Genomic DNA, 17,341 nt, shown 5'->3' with positions numbered 1-17,341 from the left:
ATGTATGGTTTCCATAGGAGAAATAAAGATTTCTGTCCTACCTAATTCTCCTTTGACAGCCTATTAAACTCCAACCTCAAGTGGCTTGGAAACAGCTGAGAAGGTTCACTTTTTAAAGCAATTCTCATAGGGTGTGGGAACAAGGTTTCTCTTACAATGCCCACAACATGAAGAGACGTCAAAAACGTTCAGTTACTTATGTCTTGGAGGGTTATGATGTGAATTTTTAATTGGGCAAACCTCACTCCCACTCTCAGTCATTATGACAGATGCACTGTACCCAGCCTTGGGCTAATTACTCTGTCTTTCACACAAAATAAGGGAAAATCAATAACTGGTGTAAATTGTCATAGCTCCATTGAATTTCAGGGAAGGCAATGGAGCAAGGTCAATTTACACCAGCTGAAGATCTGGCCCAATATAGTTTAGGGTAAGAGCACGAGATCACGTTCTCTACTTTATACAACATGGCATCAGCATTACTCTCTACCATATTTAACAGCTCAGTTGTCTTTTCACTGAATTTCCTTGCCATTCAATATTGAAAGTTTAGAGATGATTACAGTGGGTTGGGGGAGAGGGGAGCAAGGGAGGGGATTTCCACTTCTAGAGGAAATCGGGTGAATCCAAAGTCTGACTGTCTTTAGGAACAATGCTAAACCTACCTCTTCTAAAAGGTCTTTCCATCATAAGAATGACACTCACAAGCCTGACACCCCCTTTCACCCCATAAACCCCAACCAAGCATACAACAAAGGAAATTAACAAAATCATTAAAAAAGAAGCAGCACCGTTTACCCTGAAAAAGGAGAAGTGTCAGAGACTCCATGAAATCCAGTAGGAACTATTGCTGTCAATTTTATGTAAGAGGCGCTCACATGCTATGCTGATGGGCAGCAGAATAAAACACTAGATGTCAGGCTATGTATCACGGTGAGTCATAGATGCTTGGGATGAATAAAGAGCCACCCTACTCTGCAAATGTCACAAAACTCTGAGGTCCTGTTTGCAGGAACTCTCACGTCTCACAAACAAGTGACTACAGGTCTTGTGTGAGCCTGGTAATGTGAGGGATCCAGTCCCAACAGTGTGATTTAATCTGGTTTTTAGATCTAGATCTGGTCTTAGATCCAGCGTAAACCAAATCTTTGGTACCTGCTTCAAATTACAACTCACTCAAGCAAAAACAATTATCTGCTGTGACAAAGTTCCTCCTCTATCTTGGTGGGTCCTGCACTTATTGGCGGATTTTCTTGCCTCAGAGATCCACCATGTGGGTTGGGGAACAGCCCAGAGACCTTCCCCTCTGGAAGAACCCACAGTCCAGGTCAATTGGGAGGTTTGGGGGGAATCCGGGCCCGCCCTCTACTCCGGGTTCCAGCCCAGGGCCCTGTGGACTGCAGCTGTCTATAGTGCCTCCTGTAACAGCTGCATGACAGCTACAACTCCCTGGGCTACTTCCCCATGGCCTCCTCCAAACACCTTCCTTATTCTCACCACAGGACCTTCCTCCTGGTGTCTGATAACGCTTGTGCTCCTCAGTCCTCAAGCAGCACACCCTCACCCTCTCACTCTCAGCTCCTTGCGCCTCTTGCTCCCAGCTCCTCACACTCACACCACAAACTGAAGTGAGCTCCTTTTAAAACCCAGGTGCCCTGATTAGCCTGCCTTAATTGATTCTAGCAGCTTCTTCTTAATTGGCTCCAGGTGTCCTAATTAGCCTGCCTGTCTTAACTGTTTCTAGCAGGTTCCTGATTACTCTAGTGCAGCCCCTGCTCTGGTCACTCAGGGAACAGAAAACTACTCATCCAGTGACCAGTATATTTGCCCTCTACCAGACTCCTGTACCCCACTGGTCTGGGTCTGTCACACTGCATAAGTAACGTGTTTGCGCCAGATGATGACATTTTCAAATGGCTTTTTGTTCGTTGTCTTAAATATGATTATTAGTGTGGATCGGGATATTACTGTGCCATGTCCTATATCTCCAGCTAATTCATACTGAATCTAGGACACATGGACCAGCTATATAGATTGTCCTTGCCTTGATTATATGGATATCATTTTCTGTGGAAGCTCTGTGATATCTTTGAAACACAATGGCTTATTTCAATTTATTCCTCATGTTTTTAGGCTCTTGTATTAAATGGATCAAATTTGTGTTGGTGTTTTAGAGGGTGACCTTGTCAGACAGGGACCACGATCTTTCTTGTTTCAGAGTAGCAGCCGTGTTAGTCTGTATCTGCAAAAAGAACAGGAGTACTTGTGGCACCTTAGAGACTAACAAATTTATTTGAGCATAAGCTTTCGTGGTGTTTTTCTTGTGTGTTTGTCTTTCCTGCCCTCTGCTCCCCTCTTGATCCCTTCTCCATCACTGCTGGAAAGTCCTTTTCTCTCTGTTACTCATGTCAACATCACTTTCATCTCCCCCTTTCCTTCCCCCTATTGAGCCTGTCACTCAGTACTGTTGCTTTTCCTCTACAACATTTCTAAATTCCACCCTTTCCCCTCCATCCCTATAAACAAATCCCTTATCTTTCACTGGCCTATTCTCTCTCTCTCTCTCTCTGGCTTCCCAGCTCGTTCCCTGCAGTCCACTGAAGATGTCACTGCCAAAATCATCTTCCTCACCCTCTGCTTGGACAATGTCACTCTCCTGCTGACCTTACTGGCTGCTGCTCACATTCCACATCAAGGGCAGCCAGTTTGAAGGCTCTGCACGGCTCTGCTGTTGCCTACCATTCTGGTTCCATTTTTCCTAGCTCTCACCTCTCCCCTGCTCCCCCATGCTTCCTTTCTTCTGCCCACGCTCCCTTTTTAACACTTCCACTTGGTCCCTTCTCACATTCTTATGCTTGCGCCTGCTTCCATGTTTCTCCTGACACCTGGGACTCCCTCCTTTACCAGATGCATCGAGAATCCTCTCTGCATTTCAAATATAGTCTTAAAACACACTGCTGCAAAGCCTGCCAATATTCATTTCCCAGTTCAAGGTGGAAGGTCCCTTGAAATATGTGTTAACTACTTATGCTAAACAATCTGTTCCACCTTGTATTTAGCTGTGACACTCTGCATATGTTTCCCAGACCTGAAGAAGAGCTCTGTGTAAGCTCAAAAGCTTATCTCTTGCGCCAACAGAAGTTGGTCCAATAAACGATACCACCTCACCCACCTTGTGTCTCTATTCAAAGCATAAACTTTTTAGAGACAGAGTCATCTTTCATGTTTTGTCCACACTATTACTGCTGGATAAATGATGATATGTTAATAGTAGTAATAACATATGCTATTCACTTGGATCTAGATGTAAAAAACACACATGTAAAGGTCATCTTTGTGTAGAGTACTTTATTTGTTTCAATTTAAATAAACTTCTGGCTTAGTCACTCATTTGGGATAAGCATATTGTAATTAAAACACAGGATTTAATAACTGCAATCAAATCATTAAGTAAATTAATAAGGTATGAAACCGACCACCCTGCACTTTACATTCTTTGATAAGCTATTTTCCAAGTGCATTGCCATTCCTGGACGCCTCCCTCTTCTACACAGTCCGGGTGAAATCCTGGCTCCGTTGAAGTCAGTGGGAACTTTGCTATTGACTTCAATGGAGCCAGAATTTCACCCTTTGTGTGTGCTTGTTATTCTCTTAAATTGCACTGGAGGATTTTGAAACTGTTTTAAAAATAGCTGGCTGAAAAGAATCCTATGTAAGAATAAATGTATCATCATCTCCCCTATCGTTTTTGTGCCAGTGTATGTGTGTAATCTCTCTTTAACCATCAATTCTAGCTTTTCCTGTTCGTTTTAATCACACTTGGAAATCAAATCTGTTTGCAATTCTGCTTTCAGGATTCCCAAATTCATAAAATTTGTAACCACACCTTACAATATTAAACAACAAGAAAACTCACTGTAGTAGCAATAAGTCAATTGAAAAGAATGGCAGTAGTTGTCCTGTCTAATGGATGGAGAAAATGCCAGGGACAAGTTGAGATTGTTCACCAGAGCTATACGTTGGGTGATTTAGAACAGTTGATTAGAGCTGGTCGATTTTACATGGGAGACTGCCAATTCATCCAAATCTAAACATCGCACAAAGATGGTTCAATTTTATCAAAGTTCTAATAGAACAGAGGCTGGGGTCTGATGGAATCCTACCTGTCCGCTCGCCAATCTGGCTTCTCAGCAGCCCATCTGGCCTCCAGCTTAGCTGAGGCTTTTAGGCTCCCAGATGCTCTTCAGCCCGCCAGGCCTGAGTCAGGGCTCCACTCCCTTTCACAGGGGACTGAAATCTTTGGGTTTTGTCCCAAATCAGAATGAAACTAGATTCTGAAATACCAAAATCCTCTGTGAAACTGAATTACCTTTCTCCACATTAGCTCTACGGCTGACCACAGATATAGACATGACAAGATTATAAGCTGTGCTTATCTTTCACAGCAACTCATTAATATGAAACAGAGATGACATCAATGAGCCTATTGTATAGCTAAAGATTACCCAGGACCATGTGATAGGCATAGTACATTGCATGTTTTTGTATATTCCTTTATTGTGAATCACACCCCAGTGTAGAGAGCCTGAACAAGGTCTATGCACCACTTAACTCCTGTTTAAACTTACAAAATATAGTTTAAATGAGACTTAAGCAATGCATGAGCCTTGTGCCAGACCTGTGCACAGTGGTGAATTTCACCTTTCATATCGAAAGAAAACTGTGATACTGAGCTCTCTCACATCTTCTGTACACAAAAATTGGCATACACTATAATAGCCTGTGCTGAAGCGCAGAGGAACCACCCACCAGTATGGAAGGGCTTAAGGAGAGCCTTTGATTCCAGCTAGCTCCACCCCATTATATCTGCAGCCAACGCCAGGCTTGGAGGGGAGAGAAAAGGAGGGACCCTGGCTCAGTTCGGGGCTGACAGGCAAAGACGCAGGAGCTACCTGAGGGAAGGATCACTAGCCTGCTGGCCAAGACAGCCACCACGGACCCAAGTAGTGCTTTCCTGGCCAAAGGAGATGGAGAATGAGACCTAGGAGCACCTGGCCTGAGAGGAACCTGGCTGACTAAAGCATGGAGATCTTGTGGGGGTTCTCTGATCCCACCAAACTTATAGCTGCCCTGCCCTGAGGAATCTGGGACCACATCAGGATGTCACCCAGGGTCCACAAGGGGGCACTACTAAGAGACAAGCCACCACAGGAGCTTGGACTATAGGGGCCATGCCTCAAACAAATGGGGCAACAGTAGGAAGTAGCCCAGGGCAATGAATGTATACTCCCTGCTGGGAAGTCCCCTACTCAGGGGTGACATACACAGGGCCCTGGGCTATAACCTGATGGAGTGGGAGGGCCCAGGTCCCCCTACTCCCCTGCCTTAAAGACTGAGGCACCTCAACCACAGAAGCAGGGGCAGGAAGCCAGGTACTCTAGCCACTAGGCCAACTGGCTCTCCAAACCCCCACCTCCCAACCCTCTTGTTACATAGCCCTATAACAAAGACCATGGAATCAATCCCTTATGTGGAATGGATGGGGGAAAAGTATGCATGGCAAAAAGACATTTCAAAAAATGTTCCAGAAAGTGGCGCACCCTCTCACCTTGATATGCAATGAGAGCCACACCCATTGTGCGTGTGGTTTCAAGAAAGAGGCAATACTGGCTACCTAAGCGCTGCAAAAGTCCCATCAGCGTTACACTTCTTTGAGCCCCATTGCACAACAAATGGCCTAACCATAGCAATCAGTTTCAGTGTAAAAAAAAAGCATAACACATAGAGAGTGGCAACTAAGAGGGCACCAGCAGAAGCAGGTAGACAGACAGCAGTAATATCAAAGATGACAGGACAATGAGAATGGAGTCTAGAATATGAAGAGATAAGAGCCCATGACAATGGAGGTAAATCAGAGGTGAGTTTGAAGAAACAATCATTTTACACTGTACACAGTGTCTGACTGTGCTACAGACACACAGTTCATGTGCAGGATCTGGGAATGCTCTGAAATGTTGAATTTAATCACATGTTGTAAATGAAGTATATGGTTACCGTAGTTTTCAAACTCTCATACACACTATAGCCATTGTGAACAAACAGCAGCCCAGCCACAGCCCACGGCAGTAGCATCTGTTGTTCTCCACAGAATAGGTGAATTCTGCATTTTAACAGCAAGATTTAGAGCCAATTCCCAGGTTACTCATTTCTGTCCTAAATCCAATATTGCAAACTGCAGCTTATTTAAAGGTAGGCAACACCATCATTCCTTCTCACTGTTTCATTCCTTACCCAGGAAGCTCATGTCTGGCAAGTTGCCAGGTCCCATTTTTAGATCACTTGTTTTCTATGTAAAAATTTATCACCTGCAAGGTCAGTAGCTCAGCTGTGCATTTCCTCCATTCAGTGTGTAAACATTTTGTATGAAAGACAGCCCAAAACAATAAAGAGCCTCACATTTTACAGGAAAGGTCAGTGTGTACTTACATAATTTGAGGCAAGATCAGGATGAAGATAATCAATTCCTGCAATAAGACACAGAAGCACACAAACCAAAGGTTAACATTCCAAAAAACAAAAACAAAAAAACAAACAAAAAAAACCACAACAGACCAAACCAAAACCCCGACAACAAACACTTTATAATAACCATAAAGCACAATAAGAGTCGATTGCTACTATAGGAAAAACCATAATAAGGAAGAATGCTGGTCTCAAAGCTTGATTGGACTGAGACTGTTCATATGTGCAAAAATAACAGGAGTACTTGTGGCACCTTAGAGACTAACAAATTTATTAGAGCATAAGCTTTCGTGGGCTACAACCCACTTCTTCGGATGCATTGTAGCCCACGAAAGCTTATGCTCTAATAAATTTGTTAGTCTCTAAGGTGCCACAAGTACTCCTGTTATTTTTGCGGATACAGACTAACACGGCTGCTACTCTGAAACCTGTTCATATGTGGACTTTTAAATTAGGGAACCAGTTCTGCTGTGAGCTTAGTTGGGAGCTTTAATCCAGTAAGTCAGTACCTAAGTGCCAATTTGCACCCAAAAGTGTGAAATGAGCCACCAAATGTATGCGACAAGTATCTACATTGGATCATTTATGGTTAGTAATGGTAGTTCTAGTAATATTTTACATTTATATAGTACCTTTCAAATGAAAGGATCCCCAAATACTTTACAAACACATATATATATATTCTATTATTGAATATATTGACAAACAGATTACTTCACCCACCACTAAGATGCAGCCACCTCTGGTTAAGAAAACAGCAAAATTTTAAAGGCTTGATTAAAAACCTATTGACGTCAGTGGGCTTTGGATTCAGGCCCTAATAGCATACAGTTTTAATACACAAGTGTAGGAGAGTAAAGCCATTGGAAACTGCACAGGAAAATTAAGTAGGCAGAATATTACCTAAATTAAAATGGAGAGATCACTGGGGCAAACATGTCTGTTTCCGCAAACAGTGCCAGAGAATTCTTAATGGTGGATCAGATTGGTTTGCAAACTTCTGAATATCATTACAGACTGAGCATTCAGCTTACTAAGGTATTTCATGGTGCTTACTGAGCTTTAAAACTAGATGTGTGTGACATTTAAGACATGTGACATTCAGTTATCTGCTTCTGAATTTGGTTACAAATTAGAAAATCCCCCACAGATTCACTCACATTCATTGATATTTTGAGCGAACTGGGCCTATTTATAGTTTTGCACAAAAACAATATTGTCCATGGATTTAATCTAGATCTGTGAAAATAACTGATTTCTTGGTTCAATGGCTGAACCAAAGAGATTGAAAAAATTTGTTTACACCCAAAACAGCTTAAAAAATATCAAAATGAAAACTCATAAAAAATCTAAATGGCATTGAAAAAATGTCAAAACAAAATGTGACTTTTTGTTTCACATTCCACCCACCCATCCCACCAAAACAATTCAGCAAATGTGATGTAAATGACGAGGGAGCAAGGGCTCTTGGTAATTTGAGCTGCGTTGGCGGCCTTCACAGGTCACACACAATGTTTCAGTTCTTTGACTGGATGATCATAACTCTTAGAAGTGTAAATATTCACATTTACAAATTCAGAATTGGCTTTCTGCAAACATTTGTTTAAAATGTGCTGGGTTGGTGAACATTCCTGCAAGTAACTGGTTTGCTAGAATAGTCACAGGGGGAAAAACTCCTTCCATGCTCCACTCTCTAAATGTATCCTACAGCTAACTAGCATTGCCTCAGTGGCCTAATTTAGACTGAGCTTCAACGAGCTCACTGTCACCCAGGTTGCAATTGTGCCCAGTCTCTACAAATACAGTCCTTGCTAAATGGGACCAATGAAAACAAGGAAGAGAGCTGTGAGACAGCCACATACTGATGTAACCACAGGCCAATCTCCCTCACTATTTACCCAGCTGTCTCACTTGAGTATGGAACAAGGGGGGGTGCCAGAATAGAACAGGGACAGATCCCAGTGGATCACTGAAGATACTGCTGGTTTCATAGAATCATAGAATGCCAGGGTTGGAAGGGACCTCAGGAGGTCATCTAGTCCAACCCCCTGCTCAAAGCAGGACCAATCCCAGACAGATTTTTGCCCCATCCCCAGACAGATTTTTGCCTTTCACTTATTTTTAGTATTGTTCAGTCACCATGGCAAAATTTAACTAGCTCAAAAGTGCTGAGAAAATTTAAGAGACTCCCTGTATTTTGTTTGCAGTGTTGTTGAAGCTGTGTTTGTTGGCTCAGGTCATGAGAGAAGAAGAGCTCTGTAGCTTGAAAGCTTGTACCTTCCACCAGCAGAAGTTGATCCAATAAAAGATGTTGCCATACCTACCTTGTCTTTCTTGTATTTTGACAGTCTGATGAATCCATGCAAAGTACAGCTGTGTTTTCAACATGCTGTATCTTCTCTCCCACTCCCATTTTACCCTAAACTATTAATGTATATAATATGCAGATCATTATGGACATCCAGTGAGAAAGTATTAATTATTTTGGTTCTGCTGTACACTGTCAATATTTTAACAAGGGAAAATGCTCTTATATCTACTGTGTGCAAAGCAATTGAAATCCCCATTGAAAGCCCACTGAAGTCAATGTGAGTCCTCACGTTCAGCTAATGGCCACAAAAGAGCTGTGTGTGTGATTTATAAAGTTGTATAAGGTTTGGATGTTCACACTTCAATGGCCCAATTATAACACATATGCTTATGGTGCCTTTCCCCTGCCAATCTCATAGTCTTTACAGAATCTGGAGAGCAGCATTGGCATTATCATTAATCTAGGTTATACTTTATTTCAAATTTTTTAAAAAAGTTTTTGCATAAGATTATACTAAGTAAGCTATTTAAACCTCTAAAACTGTCTTACATGTCTTCAAAAACAATGAGGAGTCCGGTGGCACCTTAAAGACTAACAGATTTATTTGGGCATAAGCTTTCATGGGTAAAAAACCCACTTCTTCAGATGCATGGAGAGAAGAGAGTTACCTTACAAGTGGAGAACCAATGCTGAAGACCAATTTAGTTGGGTGGATTGGAATCCTCACTTACCATCATCCATAATTCCTATGGTAACACCTTTCCCTGTATATCCCAGCTCCCAGGCTTCAGCCACATTTAGATCAAGTCCAGGGGTCCCATCTGCTTGACCAGTGTTGATCTAATACATCAGTTGAAAAGCAAAAGAGAATTACTATTTCTTCTTTTTTGTGCGTGCACAGATAGTCCATTATCTACAGTCACTGAGTTTCTGCCTAGTACGTACTGCATATATTCTATGGGCTGGTCTACACTGGGGGGGATCGATCCAAGATACGCAACTTCAGCTACACGAATAGCTTGGATCGAATTACCTGGGGTCCACACGGCGCGGGATCGACGGCCGCGGCTCCCCCGTCGACTGCGCTACCGCCGCTTGCTCCGGTGGAGTTCCGGAGTCGACGGTGAGTGCGTTCGGGGATCGATATATCGCGTCTTAACGAGACGCAATATATCGATCCTGGATAAATCAATTGCTACCTGCTGATACGGCGGGTAGTGAAGACGTACCCTATGTCAGGTATGTCTCATTTACCCTGGAGCACATATTTATATAATATGGAAGATGGAAAAATAAACCCACAAGAGAAAGAGAATTCTGAGACAGCATAAGGTTTGACTCCTATTAGGGCCTGATCTCACAAGGCTCCCATGTGTAGAGCTCCCAGTGAATTCAGGATCAGGCCCTTAGATTCCACTCCAGAGAAGCACGTAAGCATGTAAGTAGTCCCACTGAAATCAAATGGGATTATTCATATGCTTAAAATTAAACACACTTAATTCCCTTGTTGGACTGGGGCCTTAGATGGGGCGCTTCTATACCAACCCGTTGGTCAGATGTTTGAGGGTATCTGCTCAATCTCACCTCAAATATATTCTCACTAAGGACATAAAACAATATACACAATAACCTCTATTTGTGATAAACATTTTTTCAAGGACTATATTCAATTATAGATAGTTGAATTGCTTAGACATGTTCTGAACTCCCACCACATCCCTTATTTCCCTTCCATCATCAACAGTAGAACTGGTTGACACTCACAGTTTCTGGTTTGATATTTCTAAGTGTCTTTTGTTCCAAATTGGACTCAAAAAATATTTGTGACATTTCCCAAACTGGAAATTTCAAAAGAAATTATTTAGGAAAATTTTCATATCAAAATTTAATTCTGAATTTCTAATTTTCTTTTGGAATTTCTAATTTTCATTCTGAAATTTTGAAATCATTAACGGCAGCTGCTACTTAGTGCTGATTGAAACTTCTTATATTCCATTCTAGATCAAAGTGTCTCCTGTTTGTGTTGTAATGAAACAGATAGTTGAATTGATCTCTTCCAGACCTGAAGAAGAGCTCCACATAGCTCAAAAGTTTGTCTAATTCACCAACTGGAGTTGGTCCAGTAAAAGATATTACCTCACTCACCTTGTCTCTCTCATATCTTGGAACCAACATGATTACAACACTGAAAACAATATTTGAAATAGTTTAATAGATTGTTTCATTATAACACAAATAGGAGACACTTTGAGCTAGGAAATAATATAATATGTTTCAAATCAGTACTAAGCAGCATCTACCCTTAACGATTTTAAAAAGTAAAATAAAATACAAATAACTACTATACTGTCATATTTTGACACATCTGTAGTAGGAGTGCATGTTATGCTACTCTACTACTGACATGTCAAGAAATGATGTAAAAATATAAAATGAAAAAAATAAAATTCAAAACAATTTTAAAATTCTGAAACAAAATATTGAAATTCTGACATTTAAATCCATAATTTTCCTAAATGAAAATTTTCTGAAATGATTTTTTTTGTTTTATTTTTTCCTGGAATTTTTGTCAAAGTCAACATTTTTTAAAATGTTTCAATTTAAAACAAACAAACAAACAAAAAACAACCACATTTTCCTTTGGAAAACAAAGTTTCAACAAAAATGTTCTGACTAGCTCTTATATCCAGGGCACACACACCCCCTTTCTTAGATTTGTGGTAAATCGCTTTGTGAATCTTTCTGATGAAAAACTGAAATTTTCCACCAGGGGAGGGGAAGACAATATTTTCCAAACAGTTGTGTAACACACATTAATGAGCTTCCACACGGACACTGGTTGTGTCCATATGATTAAGAGCTCCTTAAAGCAGAGCACTGAGACTTGACACTGAGGTACATTATCAGTTTTAACAATCCTGGCTGTACTGCACGAGTGCTCACACAACCCCCACTGATTCAAAGCCCACTGAAGTCAATGAGAGTCTTTCTACTGACATCATTGAACTTTGGATCATGCCCCTAACTCCAGTCCCAGCATACAGTAGGCTCCCTATATATCCTGGGAAAAATTCTCTTGGAATAAGTTCAAAGTTCTGGTGAGAAATCTGGAGGGCATGTTCCCAGATTATTGCAACAAGAAGAAATAATGTGTAAGTAAACTGTGGGGTTTTTTGGTTACTGAAGATCTCTATTAAAAATGACTGATTTGCTTACCAGGTACCACTGCTTTGTAAATAAAGGATCATTCATGTTTATGTCAATTTCATTGATCTCTCTATAGCCTCGCTTTTTTCTGCCAAAGCCTTCCTGCTGCACAGCCTTCTTTATCTGAAATAGTAATGTTTATATTATTAACACAACAGCCATATTTGTAAAAAAATTTTCCCACTTGTTTTTTCTCAGAAAAGTCAAACATTCCTAATCAATAGAAGTCAAGGCTATTTAAGAAAACCCACTCCAGGCTTCAGGTTTTGGTTAAAATAATGACATGGATCTGAACTAGTATTGACTTTTATCCTATACATTTCCAAAGCCAGCCTTGGTTTCCTGTATCAAAAATAGCACACTGGATACACAGAATCGTTTAATAACATTTCATTTCTACCAAAAGCTTGTGCTATGAAAAAGTAGCTGGTGTAGGAGACTTCATCTGTGCATTTGAGGTTCTAAAATATTTTGTGTGTGTTGCCAGTTTTTATGAACTTCCTTACTATAAATGCCTGGCTGTAAATTGATTTCCCTTTCAGCACCTGGAAACACTGTAGACTGGTACGCCTCTGGGTGAATTAAACAGCACACACGGCCTACCAGTGTACCCTCACCAAGTGTTTTTATTGTCACTGTTCTCCATTGTGCACCAGATAGCTCACAGATATAGTAGCAACAAGAAGAAGTCTCCCTTTCTGCCCCCTGGCTCAGCCTTTTATACTGCTTGCCTTCTTTTCCCAGCTATCCCATCCGTGAGCTAATTACCTCATCAGCTCATCAGGTTCTCTGTAGGTCCAAGTGATCCCTTCTAACCTTCCAAACCCACTCAAACTACCTAAATCCCTCCTACTCTATTCATACCCAGTATCCTCAGTGCTCTCTAAGCTACCAGCAAGCTGGCTAACTGCACCTTGTCACAATGCCTGACAGTGAACCAAATATATTGCCCAGAAAGACTCAGTGGAAAGAGTCAGCTTAGATGGTTACACGGAGATTGGAAGAAATGAAAGTATTGCTTATTACACAGAACAGATCAGATCAAACCACAGATATTAGAGACACAGTAAAAGCATTTTTTAGAAGTGCAAGTGTATGCACCAAGTGGCAGATCGTGACCAGCTCGAGTGCAAGTATATGGGTAGAGACGATTAAAGGAGTCCACCTCTACTTGCCCACACTGTGTAGGGCTCAGTCAAAGTTGTACTCCCTGTGCTAGATCCTCAGCTGGTTTAAATAATCAAAATCAATAGGGTTCCAGCAAATTATTTCAGCTGAGAATCTGGTCCTTGTGCTCCCTCTGTGTACCTATGGGAGCAGACATTAGGCAAAAGAATGAGAGGGAAGAAAGGCCAAGGCAGAGCAGAGAGAGAAGACCAGGAAGAGCATGCACCATCCCAAAGGTGGTGTAGCCCCTACACTGCACAGGATCAGAAAGTGCAGGGATATACCCCTGTGTTATATTTTAAAGCTGATAAAGCACTTTAAAATCCCCCCACACAACACAAGTAACCTGGTACTATTTGCCACAAGATATTATTGAGATGGAGAGCATAGCAGAATTCCAAAAAGGAAGCTTAATAAGAACTTCTATATTTATACTGAATCTGGCAATTGCTCATTTCATCCATTTTTGGGCCTTGCAGTGTTGCCAACTCTGATTTTTTGGCATATTTCTTAAAGCCCCAGCTCTTGGAATCAAGAAACTGCATGAGAATCTCAGCTTCCATTTTTTCAAAAATTCCGTTTCTAGTCCCTCCTGGTTACAGGAAAAAGCTTGAAAATGGGACGCATGTGTGACCTAAGGCAAAGAACCCAAAGACAAAGTCACCTAAAATTTATTCTTTTAAAAACATCTTGTGATTACGCCAATTTCTTTATTGGGGGGGAGGGGGTCTGTCTCATGATTTTTGAATGCTTGGGGTTGGTAGTTAGGATTAAAAAATAATGTCCACAGGACATAAACCCTGCTTCAGTGTGCATAGGCCAGCCACTGACAGGGGTAAAATTTGGTCTTTGAGCATATTACTTCATTGTTATCCATTATACCTTTTCATACACCTTCCTCTGAAGCATCTGGGACTGGCTGCTCTCAGAGACAGAATACCAGAAAGCATGGACTATAGGTAATAGTCAATGACATGACAATGATCTGGCAATTCCTTTATTTCTAAAATCGACTAACATTAATTATATTGCTTTTAACTAAAAAGGAGAGGTGAGGGGAGAGAACTAATTCAACGAAAAGGGACTTCTTTTTTGTTGTTGTTGTTGCTAGTTTTATTTGTAAAGGTTCATTAAAAGTGATGGAGAATGTTCTGTTTAAAAAAAAATCTTAACGCAACGAAAGTTGAAAAGAGGACAGTGATTAAGCAGGAACCACGCTGTGCCTACTGAACTTTGCCGGATATCTGAATTAAATTAGAGAAAGGGATGAGCAGATTGTTGGAGATCTCTAAAATAAGGTTGGGTGGTGCCATGGAGGCAACAGAGAGACGATCCATGATTATGCCTTTGTCACTTACCACCTCTGCTTGCTATTCCAAACCCCAAGCTGTCATCACATAATTAAAGAACAGAAATCAAACTGCATTACAGGAGAATGCCAGAGAAAAAGAACTCAAGTGTTTGTCCTCCCACACAAGCCCACTGGCTCTACATGACCCACTGCAACAAGGGAAGGAGCAAGGATTTGATATTGTAGGAGCGCGACTCCTTAAACAGCAATTCTTCATTTCCATGTCTTTTCTTCAAGATGACTTGAAAAAAATGGTACAGGGCACACGAAAGTTGGCCCTGAAAGCTTTCACTATTCAGTGTTCTCCAGTCTGATTGGCAGTGAATTGTTACATCTTTATTACAGTCAGAAGAGGAGCTATATCAAAGGAATGTGCAACGTCCCCCAACAAAAATCATGCTACAGGCTTTCTTCCAGCAACTAGCAGAAGTTACTAGATTGCAGGCCCTGATTCTCATGGGAGACTTTAATCACCCTGATATCTGCTGGGAGAGCAATACAGCAGTACACAGACAATCCAGGAAGTTTTTGGAAAGTGTAGGGGACAATTTCCTGGTGCAAGTGCTGGAGGAACCAACTAGGGGCAGAGCTCTTCTAGACCTGCTGCTCACAAACTGGGAAGAATTAGTAGGGGAAGCAAAAGTGGATGGGAACCTGGGAGGCAGTGACCATGAGATGGTCGAGTTCAGGATCCTGACACAAGGAAGAAAGGAGAGCAGCAGAATTCGGACCCTGGACTTCAGAAAAACAGACTTTGACTCCCTCAGGGAACTGATGTGCAGGATCCCCTGGGAGAATAACATGAGGGGGAAAGGAGTCCAGGAGAGCTGGCTGTATTTTAAAGAATCCTTATTGAGGTTGCAGGAAAAAACCATCCCAATGTGTAGAAAGAACAGTAAATATGGCAGGCGACCAGCTTGGCTTAACAGTGAAATCCTTGCTGACCTTAAACGCAAAAAAGAAGCTTACAAGAAGTGGAAGATTGGACAAATGACCAGGGAGGAGTATAAAAATATTGCTCAGGCATGCAGGAGTGAAATCAGGAAGGCCAAATCACGCTTGGAGTTGCAGCTAGCAAGAGATGTTAAGAGTAACAAGAAGGGTTTCTTCAGGTATGTTAGCAACAAGAAGAAAGTAAAGGAAAGTGTGGGCCCCTTACTGAATGAGGGAGGCAACCTAGTAACAGAGGATGTGGAAAAAGCTAATGTACTCAATGATTTTTTTGCCTCTGTCTTCACAAACAAGGTCAGCTCCCAGACTGCTGCACTGGGCAGCACAGTATGGGGAGAAGGTGACCAGCCCTCTGTGGAGAAAGAAGTGGTTCGGGACTATTTAGAAAAACTGGATGAGCACAAGTCCATGGGGCCGGATGCACTGCATCCGAGGGTGCTAAAGGAGTTGGTGGATGTGATTGCAGAGCCATTGGCCATTATCTTTGAAAACTCATGGCGATCGGGGGGAGATCCCGGATGACTGGAAAAAGGCTAATGTAGTGCCCATCTTTTAAAAAGGGAAGAAGGAGGATCCGGGGAACTACAGGCCAGTCAGCCTCACCTCAGTGCCTGGAAAAATCATGGAGCAGGTCCTCAAGGAATCAATTCTGAAGCACTTAGAGGAGAGGAAAGTGATCAGGAACAGTCAGCATGGATTCACCAAGGGCAAGTCATGCCTGACTAACCTAATTGCCTTCTATGAGGAGATAACTGGGTCTGTGGATGAGGGGAAAGCAGTGGATGTGTTATTCCTTGACTTTAGCAAAGCTTTTGATACAGTCTCCCACAGTATTCTTGCCAGCAAGTTAAAGAAGTATGGGCTGGATGAATGCACTATAAGGTGGATAGAAAGCTGGCTAGCTCGTCGGCCTCAACGGGTAGTGATCAACAGCTCCATGTCTAGTTGGCAGCCGGTTTCAAGTGGAGTGCCCCAGGGGTCGGTCCTGGGGCCGGTTTTGTTCAATATCTTCATTAATGATCTGGAGGATGGCGTGGACTGCACTCTCAGCAAGTTTGCAGATGACACTAAACTGGGAGGAGTGGTAGATATGCTGGAGGGTAGGGACAGGATACAGAGGGACCTAGACAAATTAGAGGATTGGGCCAAAAGAAACCTGATGAGGTTCAACAAGGACAAGTGCAGAGTCCTGCATTTAGGACGGAAGAATCCCATGCACTGTTACAGACTAGGGACCAAATGGCTAGGAAGCAGTTCTGCAGAAAAGGACCTAGGGGTTACAGTGGACGAGAAGCTGGATATGAGTCAACAGCGTGCCCTTGTTGCCAAGAAGGCTAACGGCATTCTGGGCTGTATAAGTAGGGGCATTGCCAGCAGATCGAGGGACGTGATCATTCCCTTCTATTCGACATTGGTGAGGCCTCATCTGGAGTACTGTGTCCAGTTTTGGGCCCCACACTACAAGAAGGATGTGGAAAAATTGGAAAGAGTCCAGCGGAGGGCAACAAAAATGATTAGGGGGCTGGAGCACATGACTTATGAGGAGAGGCTGAGGGAACTGGGATTGTTTAGTCTGCAGAAGAGAAGAATGAGGGGGGATTTGATAGCTGCTTTCAACTACCTGAAAGGGGGTTCCAAAGAGGATGGATCTAGACTGTTCTCAGTGGTACCTGATGACAGAACAAGGAGTAATGGTCTCAAGTTGCAGTTGGGGAGGTTTAGGTTGGATATTAGGAAAAACTTTTTCACTAGGAGGGTGGTGAAGCACTGGAATGGGTTACCTAGGGAGGTGGTGGAATCTCCTTCCTTAGAGGTTTTTAAGGTCAGGCTTG

At 42.1% G+C, this 17,341-nt stretch overlaps 1 protein-coding gene across 2 annotated transcripts in view; it reads right to left on the bottom strand.

Moving 5' to 3' along the window:
* PCSK2 (proprotein convertase subtilisin/kexin type 2) overlaps positions 1-17,341 on the bottom strand; it is a 182,672-nt gene that overhangs the window by 78,115 nt on the left and 87,216 nt on the right. For both annotated transcript variants that reach the window (XM_065401063.1, XM_065401064.1), the window contains 3 exons: positions 12,050-12,163; positions 9,565-9,673; positions 6,487-6,524 (listed from right to left, as the gene is read on the bottom strand). In XM_065401063.1, the coding sequence (XP_065257135.1) occupies positions 6,487-6,524; positions 9,565-9,673; positions 12,050-12,163 (261 nt within the window). The remainder of the gene's footprint in view (positions 1-6,486; positions 6,525-9,564; positions 9,674-12,049; positions 12,164-17,341) is intronic.

Source organism: Emys orbicularis, chromosome 3 (assembly GCF_028017835.1).
Source record: "Emys orbicularis isolate rEmyOrb1 chromosome 3, rEmyOrb1.hap1, whole genome shotgun sequence".
NCBI classification, from domain to species: Eukaryota; Metazoa; Chordata; order Testudines; family Emydidae; genus Emys; species Emys orbicularis.
This window is presented reverse-complemented; position numbering and strand designations above follow the sequence as displayed.